The sequence below is a fragment of the Cavenderia fasciculata genome (assembly GCF_000203815.1).
Source record: "Cavenderia fasciculata unplaced genomic scaffold Scf_EU5ZYIE02H8LDV-5, whole genome shotgun sequence".
Lineage (NCBI taxonomy): Eukaryota > Evosea > Eumycetozoa > Acytosteliales > Cavenderiaceae > Cavenderia > Cavenderia fasciculata.
The window spans coordinates 968,910-989,896 of NW_004457639.1; the positions used below are offsets into that span (position 1 = coordinate 968,910).

Sequence of the window (20,987 nt, forward strand, 5' to 3'; positions counted from 1 at the left end):
TTAATAATTAATACCATTTATAAATAGAATTATTATTCATTTATCCTAGGAAGTATTCTATCATAGGATCGAAATTAAATTAAGATAGAGAGAAATATAGTTTTTAAAAATATAAATTAATTTTAATTGTTTGTACATTGTTGTTTTGTTATTATTATTATTATTATTTAAAGAGCATTCATTAATGAATCAATATCTTTAAATTGTTGGGCAAAATCCTATATTGTTACAATATTAAAAATTAATAAATGGAATAATAATAATAATCGTTTTAATGTTATTAAACATACTTGAAATTCAGGGACAGTTAATTCAAAGGAATGGGATGAAATGTCATTGTTGGAGTTTAACACTTTAATAAATACAGATATAAATGGAACATTGAGTTCTTGAGAATGATTTGATGATACAGATACTCCCAATTTCCATTGAAAGTCAACAAGTTGTCCAATATTGAAAACCTAAATATAGATGTTGATGATGATAATATCTGTGTTAGAGATATATATACTGTTTTGATTCCCAAGTTATGATCAAATGAAACATCCAAAACCAATATCGACAGTTGCTGTTGTGTTGGTTTGTTTGATCGATCATGCGTGACTTGCTATTGTTGCTTATGCTATGACTATTATGACTCTTAACTCACCTTATCCATAGTTTTTAAATAGATCGATAAATAGATGATAGAATAACCTTGTGTTACTAACTTTAACTTTGAATGATGTTTGTGTTCTCTTTAATCGATTCGGTCGTTTTGAAGAGTTTGATTGTGAAGATGATGATGAATACTTTTCGTTGTTATTTGTAGTGAATGTTGATGAAGATGATGAAGATGATGATTTACTTTTGATTATTGTTGTTTGAGTTGTTATTACTACTGCTACCTTTATCCTTATTTAATCGATCATGAAATTGATACTGTGCAGCATTCTCCTCTGATTTTTCTTGTTTTTGCATTTTGCAGTGAAGTTTGTTTGAATAAATCAAAATTAAATAAATAAATAAATAAATTAAAGGGTATTATTATTATTATTATTATTATTAAAGGTATATAAATAACATTATTATTATTATTATGATTAATTCTATGAATATTTATATTGGGATGAAAATATATATTCAACTTAATGATAAGTTAATAATAACTTAAAATAAGTTAAGTTTGAATATTCAACCAAATATCACAAACCAACAAACATCAAACAACACAAACACAAACCAACAACAATGAATTGGTTGGTATGTGAGATGAGATGAAATGAAATGATGAATCATTTCCAAAATCGATTGGAGTTTAACTATTGGTTAAAAATAAACAAACAAACAATAAACAATACAATAATCTTTCCATTTTTGAAACCATTACTATTACCAAATTGATTCAAATCACCACCCTTTAAAATAAATCTTTGATTTAGTATTTGTCATAAATTAATTTATCTCTATAGCTATCTATATTCATATCCATGTTATCCACAAACCACTCTCAATTGGAGATAAATAATTTTAAATTATTCATCATTATTAAAAACATCATAAATTAAAAAAGGTATTTTTCTCAAATAATAATAAAAGATAGATTTAAAAAAAGAATTTAAATTCTTAAGATTATACAAATAATAATAATAAGTGGATATCTATCTATCCACAAGTACCTCCAAGCAGAATAAAATAATTTATTATTTCCATCATGATTTATAGAATTAATTTTGAAAGTATTTAAATTGAATTGAATCTTGATTGCCAAACACAATTTGAAAAGAGAGATGAATTGATAAATGGAATTCCAGGTTTCCAGCTAAAGAACAAAAAAAAGAAAGGAAAGTGGAAATATTAGTGTTTTAAAAGAGGATAGGACATAGAAGTAGAATTGTTTGGCCGCCAATAGAATATCAAAAGATAAAGAGAGGAGTGTAAAAAGTAAGAAAGAGAGACAAGAAAGAAAAAAGAGGAACCAAGAAAAAAAGATAGAGGAAAGATAGAGGAAAGATAGAGGAAAGATAGAAAAGAGAGAGAGAGAGAGAGGGACAGCAAGAAAAAAGTACAAAAAGGAAAAGAAAAGATGAAAGCAAAAATAGAAGAAAGGAAAAAAGGATTTAGAATGAAAGTAAAATAGAAGGAGAAGGAAAGGAAAGGAACATTGAAGGTCGATGGAAAATAGAAAGGAAAAGAAAGGATAGAATAGAATACTAAGAATAGAATAGAAAAAGAAAGAAAGAAAGATTAGAAAGACAAGAAAGAAAGAAAAAAAAGATAGAAAGGAAAGGAAAGAAAAAAAGAAAGAAAGGAAAGGTAAAGAAAAAAAAATAATAATGAAATGATTATTCTTAAATAGGTTGGTGGAATAGCATTTGTTGTTAATGATGATGCTGATAATGATAATGATGATGATGATGATGATGGTGGTGGTGACAATATTCAATTTGTTTAAAATATGGGAATTAAGATAATCAACAATGAATGAATGAATATTCACCAAGTATGTACATACAACTTGTCTTTATCTTTTATTACTGTCGTGATAGAATTAGTATTGTATTGGTCATCAAATATTCACAATCTAATGGATACACACACATTTATATAGATGATGGGGAGTGGTTTTTAATTATATATAAAACGACAGAATAGGTATTCAATAGGGGGTGATGAACTAGAGAATTCCATCATCAGAGAGAGAGAGTGTAACATATATGGTTTTTAACAAATAATTATAAATAAAATCATGTGATGTGCATCTGTTTATCTCCTCTCCTCTCCTCTACTTCATCTACTCTAAAAATGAATTAGTTTAAAAGAAGAAAAATAAGAAGAAGTCATGTGCACCAACCAGCAGTCATTTTTGTAATTTACTAATTAGCTAAATTGATAGAAGACTGACATTATTATTATTATTATTATTATTATTATTATTATTATTATTATTATTATTATTATTATTATTATTATCATTTATACATTTAAAGTAATAATATTGTCGATCTAGATTATTATTATTATTATTATTATAATTATGTTTGATATCAGATGACCTGGTTCATTTTGGTAAAGTATGAGGAAGAGGAGGAGGAGAGAGATGTGTAAATCAATCTATAAATGAGTTTCCAAAAGTGAACTATAATCTACACTCTCCTCTCTACACAAACTAATCTAAAAACTAAACAAAATGTATTGAGAGAAAGAAGTTGAGTTGTAACCGAAAGATCTAGAATTGTCAAAGTCTCATAATTATTAATAATACTAGTATTATCAGAAAGTAAAAATCTCGAGGTTGATAGGCTGTAGGGTAGACGATGCATGAATTACCATGGTTCTTTGATCAAATTTGGGATATTGAAAGACACCTTGTTGTTTTGGGAACACATCAGTTAGATTGTGATTTTTGTTTTGTTTGAATAAGAACCTATCAATTTAAATTTAATTAAGTTTGTGTTATTGTACAGTAACAACAAAAGGATGATAAGTAAAATGCAAGTATCTATTTCAAACAAACAAACAGAGTACAACCAAACAAATAATAATAATAATAATGCAGTCAAATATACAAAAGTATGTAGTATATCAACCCCCATCCCTCTATACTCCATCCCATTCACCATTCCCACCCCACCCCCACTCAATTCACTCACATGCGATACCGCCGACAACACATGCGATAAGATATATGGATGAAGATGAACAAGAAAGTAAACAGACAATGAAATTGACATTGACGATGGTAGTAGTAGTAGAATATTTCGTGTTACATTCAACATAACATGTTATACGATGGAAAGGAATTTCCTTTTCTTGACCAACAACCAGTCGTTTGTATGATAGATATTATTATTATTATTATTATTCTTGCATACAAACGATCGTTTATATGAATGTATCATTCAATGAGCAACACATCCATTCATTCATATATCTAAATATAATAATAATAATATTTATAGTAGTAGTATATTCTTTAGTAGTAGTAATAGTAGTACCAATAGCAACAATAGAGAGATTATACAATTATAATAATTTAATATAATATATTCTAAAAAAAAAAAAAAGTAAATCGTAGTAACTATAATTATTATTTGAACAACAAGGGTGTGACGGTAGTGTTTGTCATGCAGTCAGTCAGTGAAAACAGATCGAGGATTATTATAAACAATGTCGACAATAGCAACAAACAAAACAAACATTGTAGAATATCCACAATCGATACATAGATAGATAGATACATAGATAGTACTATTGTTATTATTGCTTTTTTGTTAAAACAAAAAAAAAAAAAAAAAAAGGTTATCACAAATCTGTTGTACAGATAATTATCTTAATCAAAATCATCCATCATCATACGTTATATATATATACCAATCAAGATATAGATGCAGAAATTGTTCTTTTCTTGTTTTCACACCATTCAACTCCACCTGGTTGTCATAGAAATATTTAAATAGCATTTTGTTTTGTTTCTACTAGTTGATCATTAATAATATAATATAATATATTATTATACTCTCTCTCTCTCTCTCAAATTAATTAACTTAATCCTTATATATATATTTTATTAATATTTATTTATTATTCTAAATTTATTTATTTAATCATGATTAGTTGTCAAGACATTTTAAGAATGCCAAGTCGGTTCCTTAAACTCGTCAATATGGAGTTATCCAATGGCACCAAGAGTATAGGTGCATTGGTGGAAAACGATCGAAAGGTTGTTGATCTATGTGCACTCGAACCAAATATTCCACGTGACATGAAATCATTCTTGAATGGTGGAATGAAATTATTAAATCTTGCTTCTCATGTATGTACACCAACACTATAATAGTCTACACTTTAAAGTTCATTTTGTTAATATTAATTTATTTTTCTTTTTTTTAGACATTAAATCAAAATATTTCAACCAATTCAATTGAAATATCACAAGTTAGAGTAAAAGCACCAATATATGATCCAGAGAAAATCATTTGTATTGGATTGAATTACAAGGAGCATGCAATCGAGACAAAGATGCCATTCCCATCGGAACCCATTGTATTTTCAAAATATTCCAATTGTATCGTCGGACCAAACGATAATATCTTGGCACCAAGAAGTATACTAAAGGACGAACTAGACTATGAAGTTGAATTGGTGGTCGTAATGGGAAGGGAAGCACGTAATGTTTCTAAAGAGGAAGCATTAGAGTTTGTGGCTGGATACACGGTTGGTAATGATGTGTCGGCTCGTGATTGGCAACTAAAGCGGTCTGGTACACAATGGATGCTCGGTAAGACATTTGACACGTTTGCACCAATTGGACCTGCCATCTTGGTCAACCCTCTCATGCTTGCCAACAATAGTGGTGCCTGTGCCAACGATTTCGATCCAAATAGTCTCAATGTAAAGTGTACAGTCAATGGCAACGTCCTCCAAAACAGCAATACCAAAGAGTTTATTTTCAACATACAAGAGGTCATCTCTCACTTGTCCAAAGTCATGACTCTCAAGCCCGGTGACATCATCTTTACAGGTACGCCATCTGGTGTAGGTCTCGGTAAATCACCTCCAGTCTATCTTAAAAATGGTGATATTGTAACATGTGAAATTGAAAATATAGGTCAATTGGTTAATAAAGTTAAGGATATTTAATATTATTATTATTTATATTATTTATTTTAAAATTTAAATAAATTAAACATTTATACTTTTCATATTATTTGTTTATTTAATTATTTATTTATTTATTGAGCTTTGATGATATAGTGTAAAGCAATATATGGTTGCATGTTGTTATGTGGTTGATTTTTACCATCATTTTTAATATTATGTGTGTGAATGGATCCTGGGTATTGAGTGTCTCCTTCTGGATCGGAAATAGAGTTGGGTCGGTTGTCGACGGCTCCTCTCATATGGTTTGGCCCACCTGCCCATCCATTGACGTGGTAGGCGTCGTTGGAAGTTCCAGCTTGGTGTACAACAATGTACTTTGCTTTGTTTCCAGGTCCAGTGACACCACCATGATTATGTTCTGGCATTTGATCTTTTGTGAGAGTGACCTGTTCCTCTCCTCCAGTTTGACGGTGATTGTAGTTTGACAACCCATTTCCTTTTCCTGAACCAATGATGGCACGACCACGTAAATCAGGTAGGAAAGATCTACCATTGGCATCCTTTCCCAATAAAATGACAAGGTCTTTGTAACGGACGTTGTCAATGATTTCAGTACCATTGCACACCAAATAATTGGATGGTACATCTGCCAATGAGAAATACCATTGTTCAATAGTTCCAATTGGTTGAGTTTGTATGACTGGGCCGTTTAAATGCTTGTATGCAATAAAAGAGACCAACAATGTAATAAAAGAAAGAAAGATTAAATTGAGTTGAATCAATCTATCGTATTTCTTGTCTTGCTTTTCAACTACAATGGCTGGGTTTTGAACTGCTGGAGCTGGTCCTTGATCCCCATCTGGTACTATTTCTGCTGCCGCTGCTGCTGCTGCTGCTGCTGAATGTTGTTGATAATTAATTATTGGGCGGACCATATATAAATATATAAATATATATAAATATGTAAAAACCTTTATTGATATTGTTGAGAATGAAATTGAAAGATCAACAAAGTGAAAAAAGGAGTGAGGCTTTTCGAAACGAGCCCTCTCGATTTAAAGTTAAAAAAAAATAACTTTATGCAAGTTTGGACTCGAAGATCGGAGGCTGAATTATTTTGATTTAATATATTATTGGTCACAACAAGGGTTGACCTTTTATTTAATTAATTAATTAATTAATTATTCAGCTTTGATTATATAGTGTAGAGCAATGTATGGTTGCATGTTGTGATGTAAAACAAAAATCACATGTGAAGAGATGAGAGTCTCATTGTGAGGTATTGAGTATTATTCTCCTTTGGCCTGAAGGTCATTGTTGCACTCACACTTTGTAGAGTGGTATATCCATTGACACGGTTTTTGTCGCACAACATCCCAAGCTTGGTGTACCCGATGTAATTTGGATGTCAATAACTTCTTCTTCTTCTTCTTTTTGTGATGATGGTTTAATGGATAATGATGCCTTCATTGAAAATGCATTCTGGGCAATCAACAAATCCAACTCTGTATAATGAAAGAGTAGGAATGAGATTATATTATCTTGATTCTTGAGACTTTTCGTGTCTTGTCCATAATCAAATACAGCCTCTGGTGTTGATGGAATAGAGTAACGAATCGATTGGAATGGAAGATTTGATATGTTGTCAACACAAATTAATTTCAAATCATTTCCTTGTTGTTGTTGTTGTTGAGAGTAAGTAGACGAATACTTGTAGGCCAACCAATCAGCAGCTATTTGTTGCATCTCTTGCGTGTAGGCAGTGAATTTAATACAGTATCTTGTACCAACCTTGTTGATGTCTTGGATACATATGATTGGGGATATGTATGGTCTAAGCAAACTAAACTGACCATCATTTGCTCTCTGAGTATTTAATCGGTGTGATCCGTAAATATTGATTTATTTAATTATTCAGCTTTGATTATATAGTGTAATGCAATGTATGGTTGCATGTTGGTGAGAGGTTGATTACCACCATCAGAGGCGATGTTGTGCGTGTGATGAGACATTGGGTATTTAGTATCTCCTCCAGGGTCGGCAATTGAGTTTGGTCGGTTGTCGATCTGTCCTACTGCATGATGTGCACCTCCATCCCATCCATTAACATGCCAATGGCAATTATTATTTCCTTGGTGATGTACAACAATGTATTTGATTTTATTTCCAGCACCTGTAACACCACCGTGGTTGTGAGCTGGCATTTGATCTCTGGTAAGAGTGACTTGTTCGACACCACCTGTTTGTCCAAGAGAATAGTTTGATAGACCGGTAGATTGACCACTTCCACTACCAATTACGGTACGACCACGTAAATCTGGTAGGAATACTCTTCCATTGGTTGTATCTGGACCAAGTAAATCAGCCAACTTTTTGTATCTTGGTTGGTTTGTAATTTCACGGCCATCACAAACCAAGTAATTTGATGGAATGACGTCCAATGACAAAGACCACATACTAATCTTACCAATTGGATCATTGATGATTGTTGTTGTTGTCCCAATACTAGATGAAATTTGAACATCGGCAACCGATTGTGATGGTATTGATGAGGCTGGAGGTGTGATGGATAACGATGCTCTCATTGAAAATGCATTTTGAGCGATCACTTGGTCCAACTCTACAGCGATATTGGCAGCTAGTGTAAATGAGATTACATTATCTTGATTGAGTCTAGTCTGCCATGCATCTTGCCCAAAATCAAATACAGCCTCTGGAAATGATGGAATAGCGAAACGAATCGATCGGAATACCAGATTTGATATGTTGTCAACGTTCAAACGCAAAGCATTGCCTCCTTGTTGTTGTTCTTGTTGCTGTTGTTGTTGTTTTTGTTGTTGTTGAGAGTAAGTAGAATACTTGTTGGCTAACCAATTAGCAGCTAGTTGTTTCATCTCTTGAGTGTAGGCAGTGAAACGAACATCGTATCTTACATTCCCTCTAACTTGTAGTTTGTTGATTTGTTGAATACAAAGTATTGGAGAGATGACAGCTCTAAGCAAACTAAATTGATTGTCAGTTGCTCTCTGAGTATTTAATCGTTGTGATTCGTAAACACCAAACGATGCACCTGTTACACTATCAAACAACTCTGTGGGTTGAGAATCTAATACCTCTTGTGGTACCATCTTGACTAATAAATAATAAATACAAAGTACAAGGATTAGTATCTAACAAAAAGAGATAGATAGTATTTAAACAAAGGACAAATAACATACCTTTCTTTATTTGTATAGTTTAATTGAACAAGTTGACATGACTTGATAGCAACTACAACTACATGTTATCTTATATTTTCAATTCTAAATAGATAGATATCTGTTTGTACATATCGGGGGCTGACGCAAAGTAGAATGTCGTTCTTTTCTCCTTCTCAAGACTAAAAGACATGAGTGGTCAAAATTTAAGTTTGGTTGACCTTTAAAAATAATTGATTTATTTATTTATTTAATTATTTAATTATTCGGCTTTAATGATATAATGTAAAGCAATGTATGGTTGCATGTTGGTGTGAGGTTGATTACCACCATCAGAGGTGATGTTGTGAGTATGATGTGATAATGGGTAATTGATGTCTCCTTCAGCGTCGGCAATTGAGTTTGGTCTGCCGTCAACGACACCTCTCATATGGTTTGGTGCTCCTCCTGCCCACCCATTAACATGCCAATGACAATTACTGGTTCCAGCTTGATATACAACAATGTACTTTGCTTTATTTCCAGCACCTGTAACACCACCGTGGTTGTGTGCTGGCATTTGGTCTCTGGTAAGAGTGACTTGTTCGACACCACCTGTTTGTCCAAGAGAATAGTTTGATAGACCAGTAGATTGACCACTACCAATAACAGTACGACCACGTAAATCTGGTAGGAATACTCTTCCATTGGCGTCACGTCCAAGTAAATCGACCAACTTTTGGTATCTTGTTAAATTGGTGATTTCACTACCGTCACATACCAAATGATTGGATGGAATGTTGGTTGGTGAGAAATACCACATAATAATTCTACCAATTGGATCGATTGGTTCTACACCAGAACTAGATGAAATTTGAACATCAACAGCTGATTGTTGTGATGGCGAAATAGATATTGATGCTCTTAATGAAAATGCATTTTGAGCAATCACTTGGTCCAACTCGGCAGCGATATTGGGAGCAAGTGTGAATGAGATTACATTATCTTGATTGAGTCTATTCTGTAAAGCATCTTGTCCATAATCAAACACAGCCTCTGGAAATGATGGTACCGAGTAACGAATCGATCGGAATGTCAAATAAGAGACATTGTGAGTGCTCAATCTCAAAGCATTGCCTGCTGCATTAGAGTAAGTAGAGTACTTGTTGGCCATCCAATTAGCAGCGACTTGTCTCATCTCTTGAGTGTAGGCAGTGAAACGAACATCGTATCTTACATTCCCTCTAACTTGTAGTTTGTTGATTTGTTGAATACACATGATTGGAGAGATAAGCAAACTAAATTGATTGTCAGTTGCTCTTTGAGTATTTAATCGTTGTGACTCGTAAACACCATACGAAGCACCAGTAACACTATCACTCAACACGATTGGTTGAGGATCTAATACCTCTTGAGATGTGGTACATTAATCCTTCCATCCTATAAATATATATATAATCCTACGTTACACAAAATTAAAAAGTAAATAAACAAAGGTTAATACAAAGGTTATACAATCTTAATACACACCTTAACTTTAACAAATAATACATACCTTTCTTTATTTGTATAGTAGTTCTACTATAGTTTTAAAGATTGATTGATTGAACAAGTGTTGACATGACTTGATTAAATATGTATGTGTGTTAGCATCTTCTACATGTTGTTAACTTGGAAATTCACTAACTAATAGATAGATATTTGTTTGTTCGTGTTGGGGTGATGACACAATACAAGAAGTATTTGAGCTTTTATTTATTTTCTTTTTTTTTGACATGTATCAATCGTTAGGTTGTTATACCATTTTGAGTTCTACTAATACTTGTTCATATTGTTCATTCTTGAGAGTAGTAGTAATAAATTATTGTACAAGAAGGTAAACGTTGGAGTGAGTGACTTTAAGGGTTTATTTAGTTGGAAGGAAGAGTAAGAGGAAGACTAAATTTTAGTTTTGGAGGTATATTACCTTCCAATGGACTTGGGAAACAAAGATAAATTGGTTGTTCTAGACCATCATTTGTTTGTTGTTGATGAATGATTCCACCATATAGAGATTGACCAAGTATTAATACATTTCTATTTTCTTCCAATCGACGAATTGAAACTGTATAATTAAACTCTGTGAAGAAGAGTTCTTGCACATTTGTTTGATTGATAAGATAGTTTAATTGAAATATCCAAACATCGTAGTTTTCAAGACTAACATTGACCGTCAGTTTTGAAAGAGTTGGAGGGAATATAAAACCTTGGTCATTGACAATCGAATGAACTTTGGTAAGAATGGATGGTCCCTCTGTGACTGAACTGGTTTTAGAAACGAGGTATTTGAATTCTGTGACTGATGTTGGGATAGTCTTATCTATTGATGGGTGGTGTAACAGTCTACCATAATCAATATGTTGTAGGCTGTTGTTGTTATTGTTGTTGTTGTTGGTGGTGGGATATATAAATTGAAGAGGAGGTGATTCCAAAAGACCGTATTTATGTAACCATCTAAACTCTTGTAAACCATTTGGTAGAGTGATTGGAGTATGAATGATGGTGTCATATATATTCTCCTCTTCCTCACTTTGACCCTTACACGTAATATCATTGAGTACAAGTTTTTGAATAGAGTTTGGGAGTGTATTGATGAGTTGTAAATCGTAGCATGATAGTACTAGAGATTCTACAGTGTCTGGAACAAGACACTTGATTTTCGACGATGGCCAAATAGCTTGGATTTTAAGTGTCTTGACAGACGGTGGAATGAACGACACTGGAATATCCGAGTGTGTTGAATGGATCGACAGCAGTGTAAGGTGTGGTGTACGTGTTGCCAACGACTCTCCCAAATTAATATAATCGTCTTGACCAAAGTTCATATCCAGTGATGTTAGGGTTATTGGGAAGAAATCGATGGTTAGATTAGTGATGGGTCCAACCGACTCGGATTGCTCAAATGTCTTGAGGTTTGGAGCAAGTCGAATCTGTGATGCGTCAATACCATCATATGCACCGGGTACACAGAGTATAAACGTCTCGAGTGAAACGAGACTGTCGAGATACAGCACATCCGACTCTGTCAAATCGACCATGACAAGATCGAGATGAACCAAGTTCACAAGTGGCTGAAAATAGGTAGGTGACCTTACTTGTTCAAACTGAATCTCTAGATACTTTAAACTACTTGGTAGAGTAGTGTTGCTGGCATCTACCTCATCAATAGTGCACGACCGCATCCAATTGAGAGATGTCAGTTTGTCGAGTCCGAGGGATTGTGGTGATAGAGGATAGTAACCGTCCAAGTCTAGCTTTTCAATACCAACCGGTAGTTTGATAAAAGAGTCATCTTCAAACTCGACAGTACTTGATATCATCATGGTCAGCGACTTTAGTGAATCGGGTAAACCAACAACAAACGTCTCTGGAACGGTTCGATAGTTGATCGACAGGTGATTGAGATGGTGAGGAAAAAAGTTGGTTGGCAAAGGTTCATTGAGTGGTCGACAGAGGGTTAATGAAGTGGTAGATGTTGGTATAGTTGATAGTAATTGATCGTGTTTATCACTTGTTATTTCTTCTAATACCATTACTTTTGTAATATTTTGATTATTATTTTGATTATTATTATTATTATTATTATTATTATTATTATTATTATTATCTTTGTTTGTTGTTGTTGTTGTTGATGGTATGATCAAAGTATCTTGGAATGAGTTTGTAAACATCCTCTTGAATGAGCCAAGATGATAACATTTCTCAGAGTAGAATGCATTGATGTTGTTAAAGACGACTGATTTTTGTGGATTGTATTCAATGTGTTTAAATGATAGACTGTTGTTGTTGTTGTGTTGTTGTTGTTGATGTTCATTATTGTTGTTACTGTTGTTGTTGAATAGAGTCAAATTGAACAATCTTTTACAAGTTAACAACAGACACACCAAATCTACATTATCATCTACATGATTGATTATATTTAATAATACTATAGTTGGTATCTTGTTGTTGTTGATATAATCTTCTCCTTCTTGTTGCATTATATAATGGATATATGTTTGTGCTTTATCTTTTTATAAATAATATTATATTTCACAATGACAAAGAACAACAAAAAAGAAATAATTGTTGTCACCCACTTTCCTCCCTTCTTCAATTTTTTTTCCTCCAACCATTTTTAATATTCTATCATTATGTTGTCTTTAAAACTAATTACAAGATCAGACAACACCAATCTATTTCAACTCCTTCAATGGATAATCCTTCTAAATTAGAAAAACTCCAAATTAAAGCACAAAAGTTACAAAGAGAGAGAGAGACAATTTGGTGAACCAAGTGCGACAATTGAAAGCGTGCAGGGGTATAGAGAAGAAGATAGATGGAGTGAATGACAAGGTAGTTGGACAACAATCCGAGATAGATGGATTGAACGAAAAGATAGAAGACCAGCAACGCGAGATAGAAGAACAGAAAGGAGTGATCAACAACCTCAAGGAGACCTATTCGTTACTTGATGAGAAATGTGGAAAATATGAAAAAGAGATTGAACAATTAAAAACAATAATACAACAGTTGAAAGCTCAAATCAACATCAAAGACAACAATGACTCTTTAGTATTAGGAGAACTCGCTTTCCAAGTCGAAAGCACAGTATACAGATCATTCAAATTCACAAAGAATTTCAGACCCAAGTTTACCCATATGAAAGAAGATATGGCCAAAGAATGGAGTTCACTAGTTTCTAAATACCCATTCTTCAATGACCCTGCATTGGTGAGAACTATCAAGAGACTGAAAGAATTAAGATTAGTATTGGCGCACCCATCTTCAGATCAATTTAGTTCTATAACACATGAACAATTATGTATTCTTGTTGATGAAATATACCCAACATCATTACCACGCTTCAAAGAAACAAATAACTACTGCAAGTTATTATTAGATTTCCTCCAAAAAGAAAATGGTGGCCAATTTTTCAAGTCTTATTGCAATAATTAGATAATTCAATATGTTAATAAATTATTATGTGCACTGTGTAAAGTATACCCAAGTCACATCACTATTTTTTTCATCATGTTTCTTGTATCTATCTTACTATCTATCTAAGAAACAAAGCAATTAATTGTTAACTTTTTTTTTTTTTTGGACAAAACGAGACAACCTCAGTAAAAAGTATGCAGATTAGATAGATAGATTAGATAGATATAGAAAGAAAGAATGAATAGAGTAGTCTATTTATTATTCAATAGTATAGTTTTGATAGCTATTAGTTTCATTGTCAACCACAACAATGGTCCAATGTTGAATGCAGTCAATGCGATTTCGCTAGACATCCACTTGTCGCTTGACAACAATACATTCGACTTGGTCGTTGGTTACAACAAACAAATCAGATCATTGGCACCCAACGATCAAATTGATCTTGGTAACACCTCTTTACCTCACATTACACTTTATCTTACCGATTTTGATAACAACTCTATATCTTTTATTCAACAAGAGTAAGTGTGCAAACTTATAAAAAGAACAACAACAACAACAAGGAAAAGAAAGGGAGAATGTATTGTTATTAACTGATCTATCAATATATTTTGTTTCTATTAGCCTTAAATCAATTCTTTATAGTTTATCTGAAAAGGCAAATGATTGTGAAATATTACTCAATCAAATAGTTGTTCAGGGACAATATGCAATGTGGTATGTCGAGAATAACGATTGTCTACAGTACATGTCTGATCTCGTTGTCAATACTACCTATCAATACATTGTACCAAATCAACCAATCCCAGATTGGGTATTACAACTACCAGAGCCACTTCGTACATTAAAGATTGATATGATTGAGAAATATGGTTCTCCCAATGTATTCTCTCAATTTCAACCACAGTATGTAGATAGATAGGATGGATAGATAGATAGATACACAAACAATCATATAATTTATCTTTGACACTTTTCTTTTTTCTTTTTCCTTTTTCTTTTCTAGTATTACATTGGCATGGGATCAATATGATAACATGACAGCTGTATTTGAAGAATTAAGTATTCCAGATCATACCTATATTTCACCAAGTGTTGGTGTTGGTGATGTTGGCAATTATGGAACTGTTTTAAATAATCAATATGCTTTATACAATTTTGTGAATACCAATTAAATTAAAGAGGCAACATAAATGTCAATCAATAATCAATCGATCAGTCAATCAACTCAATCAATAATAATTACCAATCCACACGAAAATATAAAGACGTCCTTATATTTTAATTAAGAATGGAAGAATACATTTTCAATTTGCAAACGATCCTAATCCTCCACACTTTTTGAACAACAAAAACAACAATGTAATTATAATAATCAAAAAAAGAAGAGATTTATATTTATTTATTTTATTTTATTTTAGTACAGTAATAATAATAATAAATGATAATGATATCATTTTTTTTATAGTTAATATCTAATCTAAATAAGATAGATATTATCGATTTATATATTTCGTATATCATACAAAAAAAATCAAAATATTCCAATAACACCCACCCCTCTACTACTACTACTTCTACTACTACTGCTACTACCACACATTCAACATGCGATTGAGTTGAACTCCAATGGAATCGTGGTTGGAAAAAAAAATATGGGTGGGAGAAAAAAGGAAAATGGGGAAGCGATTGTTTAAAGGAGGAACAATACTTGTACAAAAAAGAGTATTGATAGGAATAATATTGATATAATATGTTACATTGATAATACTATCAATACTATACTACATTGCTACTAATAATATGTTTCATGAAATAATTAGTAATTTTATACAGACTTTTAGATGCAACTACCTACCTACTGAAAAGATATGATAGTACCTCTTGCGCGATAACAACAATGATATATGGTTGGATACTCCCTTTTCCTCTTTCCAAAAGAGAACAATCGTCGATATTTATCATAAATTATGATAATTGTAATCATGATATCACAAAAAAGTTATTACAAATTGGTGGATACTGGTAGTATGGAGGTGGTGGTGGTGGTACGTTCGACGACTATTACTCTCTCTCTCAATCTCTCATCGTTTCGATTCTTCTCGAATGGACAATTCCAATTCTCTCTCCTGCCTTTTGGTGGAACAAAAAACTGGCAGGATGCGTGTGGTGGTATGAACTGTTGAGGAAAGAGATTGGTAAGTTGATTCACGAATTTTAACTTCTATATTTTTTAATTATAAATCTCTTTAATATACGACGACGAGTCAGTTTGCAACCCCACCAACGACAGAGAGAGAGAGAATCAGACCCCAACCGGTTCGTTTCAATATCTTCCACCCTCCCTCCCAACCATTCCATAATCAACACAAAGTATAAATAGAAACTCAACCATTTTTTTTTTTAAATATATAAATACCAACTCTATTTTTAAAAATAATCATTTAGCAAAAACAACAAACAGAACAGTACTTTATATACAATTCCAACAACTACTACTTAAATCATAACCGTCATCATGTTTATTCATCGATATTTTATTTTAATTTTCATTTCATTGTTATCTTTGTCATGTTTGTCACTCGTAAGAAGAAATAGACCATCGTGGATGGATGGGAAAAAGAGCCAGAGCACTATCTGAAAATTATAGGACGTGGAAAATATTCATATTCATATTATTATTGTTCAATTAATTCTATTTTTGTAGGGATTTGTAATGACTAGAAGTGGAGGCATTAATAATGAATATAGAAGCCTACAAATTGATTTATCAACAGGTTTTTATTTTAATGAGGACAATGCCAGAGGTAAATTGACCAACGACGATTTAAAGATCCTTAATAATGTGACCGACAGTGATCAATTCAAAACCATGGATCCTAAATATGTTGCACAGTTGCCATCCATCAATTCCTACCGATATGTCATTTCAGCAGAAGAGAAAAAGGTTGGAGTCACTTTTGATACATCTGCCAACTATCCAAGACTCATCGATCCTTTGGTAACAATTTTTGAAAGATATAGTTCTTAATTTGAATTAAAAAAAAAAAATGAAGAAAAATTGAATAAATAAATAATATAACTACAACCCGATTAATATTAATTATTAACCTAACTAGTTTGCATGAGAGAGAAAAGTTTAATCTGACAAGAATAGATGTAAGAAAAGAGAGGAAAAGATCTCGAGAAAAAAAAATCTTATTAATACTTTTAGCTCCAACTTAAATTACAAATAAATAAATTCTATGTTGTTTTATATATTTACAAAAGTATAGTTTATTATTTTTTTTAGATTATAATAATTGAAAGGGGAGGAAAGAAGAGAGGGAGAGAGGGAGTTCTTTGTCAATTGACCAAGGTTTGATGGGTGAGTCGGCTATACAAAATATCATTTTTAATTAATAATATTAATTGTTTGAAATTGGTTGGTTGGATAAATTATTTTTTTTAATACAATTTTGATTAATTGGACTTTTTAAGTATATCTCTTGGACTATTACTACTACTGTTAACAGTGTCACCAACTACAGTGGTTTGAGATGGAGACGAGTCATTGGTGATAATGTCTTCATTCATCATATTGGTAGATACACGTTTTTGTTTCATTGGGATGTCATTGTTGATGTTACTTGAAATGTCGGATGGCATGTTGTCAAGTTCACGGATTTCTCTAATTTCAGATTCGTCCATGGTACTTCCCATCGATGATGCACTTTCCATGTAGTGGAGGAGACGTGGGTCGATTGGTTTGTAGATATAGGCAATCCACATAAAGAAAAAGTTGAATCCAGCCATTAAACAGGCAAACAAGAGGTAAATCTTCCAATCGGATATCTTGATTAAACTGACGACGAAAATGACAAAGATCTGTCCAACAGAGGTAGATAGCAAAGATACAGCCATAACCATACTCTTCATTGATGCTGGTGCTTGTGCATAGGCAAATTCCATCGATGAAATAGATACAAGGATTTCAGCACACGTCAAAATAAAGTATTGAATCACTTGCCATCCAATCGATACTTTTCCATTACCTTCATCTTGAATCTTCATTTCAACAATCATAGCAACTAAAAATGCAATCACACATAACCACATTCCAACTACCATACGTCTAAGTTGTGAAAAGTTAAACTAAATGAAAAAAGAAAAAGAAAAAGAAAATTAATATCAAAACATAAAATACCTATAATACTATTATTATTATTAATGTTACATACTCTAGTTTTAGCAATTGGACGATAAATGCAATATTCGAAAAATGGTACTAGAATGAGGATGAGTAATGGATTGACAGCTTGCATCATATCGGCACTAATGTTGACTGATCCAAATCTGGTATTCATTCTCTCACCACTGTCGACCCAAATGGTGGAGGTTTGAGTGTACAATGCCCAGAAAATGGGCATGGGAACGAATACAAGACATACACGGAGTGCTGCTTTGGTGGCATCGACGAATCGAGGGTCGTGAGATACCTTGGCTCTATCAACCCAACTGTCAGCATAGAAACGGTCGTCATAGCCAGCACGCTTGGATCTGAACTTTTCTTTGATTCCACTTCCAACTACTTTACATACTCGCACAAACACACTTCCTTGCATGGGACGGTTGACATAGGACTTTTTACCAATTGTATAGAGTAACAGTGCGACACCCATCAAACAGGCAGGAATGAGGAATGCTACCCAGTAACCAGCATAGTCACGGATAATGGGGATGAAAAGGGTTGAAAAGAGTGAACCGAGGTTGATCATCCAGTAAAAGATGTTGAAAATCTTTTGGATCAATTTCTTTCTACGAATGTCTACTTGGTCTCCACAAAATGTTGATACAACTGGTTTGATACCTCCAGTACCGACAGAAATAAGTAACAATGCAACTGTCAATGCCCATGGTGATTTGGTAGCACCTTCTCCAACGATAGCTGGAACAGCTGCAAATGTCAAGAATAATGTTCCAATTACATACACACCAGTAAAGTATAAAATAGTATTAAACTTTCCCAATTTTTCATCTGCTAACCATGCTCCCAATACTGGACTAAAAAATTAAAATTAAACAAAATAAATAAATAAATAAATATTAATTAATAATTATTAATTTCTTTTTTTTTCGCTTTTAATACATACAAAGCATAAGCAGTAAAATTAAATGCATGATTAATATTTGTGGCAGTTGTACGATTATAACCCATAAAATCAATTAAAAACTTTTGTAAAATAGTTTTTAAACCATAATATGAAAATCTAAAAAAAAAAGAGATATTTAAATTAATAAATTTGATTTGATTGAATAATAATACTTTTCTATTCTTCCAATTTGTTTGATACAATACCTTTCACAAAGTTCATTACCCATAATAAATTTCATTTGAGGTGGGAGAGTAAAATCGGTTTCTTCAAATTCTGCTTCATCAGATTCCGATATGGTTTCAGTGATTGAAATTTCAGAGATGGTTGGAGTGGATGTATATTCTTCTAGTTGTTGTTGTTTATCGTATTTTGCCATCTCTTGATTATACATTGCTTCTTTTTCATGTGGAATTAAAACTTCTCCATTTGGTACCTCTGCCAAGGCACGACCTGGAGAGCCATGTTTTTCTTCAATCGCCATTTATTATTAGTAATATATATAAAGAATTATAAATAAATAAACAATAATTATTAATAGTATATTATAATTAAAATTATAATTAAATGTGAGATGGTTAAGATGAGTGGGGATGAATGAAATGGGCGTGAATTCTAAAAATGAAAGGATATGAATGAAAGGGATTGGGTATTAATATATATAGAAATATTTATATAAAAATATATATAGAGATAAATAAATAAAAATATAAAGTTGTTGGTGATATTTTTTATCGACGAAAAGATATTCTTTTAAAAGAATACTATACATTGAAAATAATAATAATATTATAATATAAATATATAAATATATATTTATAAATATAATACAATTATTTGTGTAGATCTAACAATGATGATGTCAGTCAATGAGTGGATGGTAATAGGGGATGAGAGGGGGTAGGGGTGAGGAGGGTCAATGGGAATAGATAGTATCTAGGTTCGAAAAGTGTGAGGTGTGGGTATAATTTAGTAGTAGTTGTATGGAATGATTATTATTTGTTGTTGTTTAATTGGTCTGGCAAATAATACCAAAGAGTAGATTATTTAAACCAATAGTTTTCTTTTTAATACCAAACATGATATTAAATAAAAAAAACAAATTGATTTCCAAAATAATAAAGAAATAATTAAATAATAAATAAATATTATATTTGTTTTAAAAATATATATATATTATTATAATTATTATCTCCTTCTCTTTTGTTGATTATTATTTAATATTATTATTATTATTATTTAATATTATATGATTATTATTATTATTTCTTTTAAAGATGTTACCTTTTTCTTTTTATTTTTTTAAATAAAATTACAACAAATAAAAAAAATTACAAAGAAATAGAAAGTTAAAAGATTAAAAGAATAATATAAATTCTCTATCACTTACTATTACTATTCTCTGTGTCTCTTTTTTCTTTTGGAATTGAACCACACACACACCAAAGTTAGGTTAGGATTATATTGTTGTTTTGATTTGTTTTAGGAAATGATATAAAGGAATAATAAAAAGATCCAGTGAATCTTGAAAGTTATACTGTTGGACAGTCTAAATTGAATTTGTCGATCCTCCCAAATCAGAGTTGATGTTGTTCATTATCATTGAAATTACTATATCCATGTCTAGAGTATCGTTTGAATGATTTCAATCGAGTTTTTGTTTTCATTCTACACTATGGTGGGTGTGGTGTGGTGTGTGTGTTGTTTATACAATTATATGTATCTTGTTGTGTGTTTCCCGCCCGTTATTATTATTTGTTTTCACACCACACACACATGACACAATGCGCATTCGAGTCGAGTATAAACACCACCACCACCTTGTTACCGTTGACTTGAAGGGTACATTAAAAGATCTATCTATATAGATCTTTTATTCATATGTGACCATACACACATTCATTTGAATTATTCGATTATTATTTTGTAGGTTGGTGTCTTGATATATCATTTAGTTGGTATCGTAAAATTCAATGATTAATATTACTACTACTTCTACTACTATTATTATTATATGCTATCTGTAATAATATACAATGAAAGTGAGGTGTGTAAGAGATACGCCACCCAAGTGAACTTCAATTAAAAAATTAATTCATCTTTTATTTGTGAGCTTCCAAGTTGAGGGAAGCGACTT

The 20,987-nt window shown here is 32.0% G+C and overlaps 9 protein-coding genes across 9 annotated transcripts; 5 read left to right on the forward strand and 4 right to left on the reverse strand.

Moving 5' to 3' along the window:
- Nucleotides 1-167: 167 nt before the first annotated feature.
- commd6 (COMM domain-containing protein 6) lies at nt 168-960 on the reverse strand (the record flags this gene model as incomplete). Its single annotated transcript, XM_004354061.1, has 4 exons — nt 168-218; nt 291-461; nt 711-846; nt 923-960. The coding sequence occupies 4 exons, from the start codon at nt 958-960 to the stop codon at nt 168-170; spliced, it is 396 nt and encodes a 131-aa protein (XP_004354113.1).
- A 1,105-nt stretch (nt 961-2,065) lies between these two features.
- Nucleotides 2,066-2,434, forward strand: DFA_10206 (uncharacterized protein; the record flags this gene model as incomplete). The annotated part of the gene is made up of 2 exons (XM_004354062.1): nt 2,066-2,110; nt 2,339-2,434. 2 exons carry the CDS (start codon nt 2,066-2,068, stop codon nt 2,432-2,434), a joined length of 141 nt encoding a protein of 46 aa, XP_004354114.1.
- A 2,181-nt stretch (nt 2,435-4,615) lies between these two features.
- Nucleotides 4,616-5,622, forward strand: fahd2 (Fumarylacetoacetate hydrolase domain-containing protein; the record flags this gene model as incomplete). Its single annotated transcript, XM_004354063.1, has 2 exons — nt 4,616-4,795; nt 4,873-5,622. The coding sequence occupies 2 exons, from the start codon at nt 4,616-4,618 to the stop codon at nt 5,620-5,622; spliced, it is 930 nt and encodes a 309-aa protein (XP_004354115.1).
- Nucleotides 5,623-5,714: 92 nt separating this feature from the next.
- On the reverse strand, nt 5,715-10,589 carry DFA_10208 (uncharacterized protein; the record flags this gene model as incomplete). The annotated part of the gene is made up of 8 exons (XM_004354064.1): nt 5,715-6,481; nt 6,667-6,737; nt 6,911-7,385; nt 7,559-8,711; nt 8,912-8,955; nt 9,108-10,169; nt 10,315-10,340; nt 10,582-10,589. The coding sequence occupies 8 exons, from the start codon at nt 10,587-10,589 to the stop codon at nt 5,715-5,717; spliced, it is 3,606 nt and encodes a 1,201-aa protein (XP_004354116.1).
- Nucleotides 10,590-10,669: 80 nt separating this feature from the next.
- On the reverse strand, nt 10,670-12,778 carry DFA_10209 (uncharacterized protein; the record flags this gene model as incomplete). The annotated part of the gene is made up of 1 exon (XM_004354065.1): nt 10,670-12,778. One exon carries the CDS (start codon nt 12,776-12,778, stop codon nt 10,670-10,672), a length of 2,109 nt encoding a protein of 702 aa, XP_004354117.1.
- Nucleotides 12,779-12,931: 153 nt separating this feature from the next.
- Nucleotides 12,932-13,736, forward strand: DFA_10210 (uncharacterized protein; the record flags this gene model as incomplete). Its single annotated transcript, XM_004354066.1, has 2 exons — nt 12,932-12,936; nt 13,031-13,736. 2 exons carry the CDS (start codon nt 12,932-12,934, stop codon nt 13,734-13,736), a joined length of 711 nt encoding a protein of 236 aa, XP_004354118.1.
- A 219-nt stretch (nt 13,737-13,955) lies between these two features.
- On the forward strand, nt 13,956-15,336 carry DFA_10211 (uncharacterized protein; the record flags this gene model as incomplete). Its single annotated transcript, XM_004354067.1, has 5 exons — nt 13,956-14,239; nt 14,364-14,624; nt 14,725-14,878; nt 15,009-15,080; nt 15,187-15,336. 5 exons carry the CDS (start codon nt 13,956-13,958, stop codon nt 15,334-15,336), a joined length of 921 nt encoding a protein of 306 aa, XP_004354119.1.
- Nucleotides 15,337-15,688: 352 nt separating this feature from the next.
- DFA_10212 (uncharacterized protein) lies at nt 15,689-16,749 on the forward strand (the record flags this gene model as incomplete). Its single annotated transcript, XM_004354068.1, has 2 exons — nt 15,689-15,766; nt 16,426-16,749. The coding sequence occupies 2 exons, from the start codon at nt 15,689-15,691 to the stop codon at nt 16,747-16,749; spliced, it is 402 nt and encodes a 133-aa protein (XP_004354120.1).
- A 431-nt stretch (nt 16,750-17,180) lies between these two features.
- DFA_10213 (uncharacterized protein) lies at nt 17,181-19,334 on the reverse strand (the record flags this gene model as incomplete). The annotated part of the gene is made up of 4 exons (XM_004354069.1): nt 17,181-17,852; nt 17,939-18,761; nt 18,851-18,967; nt 19,057-19,334. 4 exons carry the CDS (start codon nt 19,332-19,334, stop codon nt 17,181-17,183), a joined length of 1,890 nt encoding a protein of 629 aa, XP_004354121.1.
- Nucleotides 19,335-20,987: the final 1,653 nt, after the last annotated feature.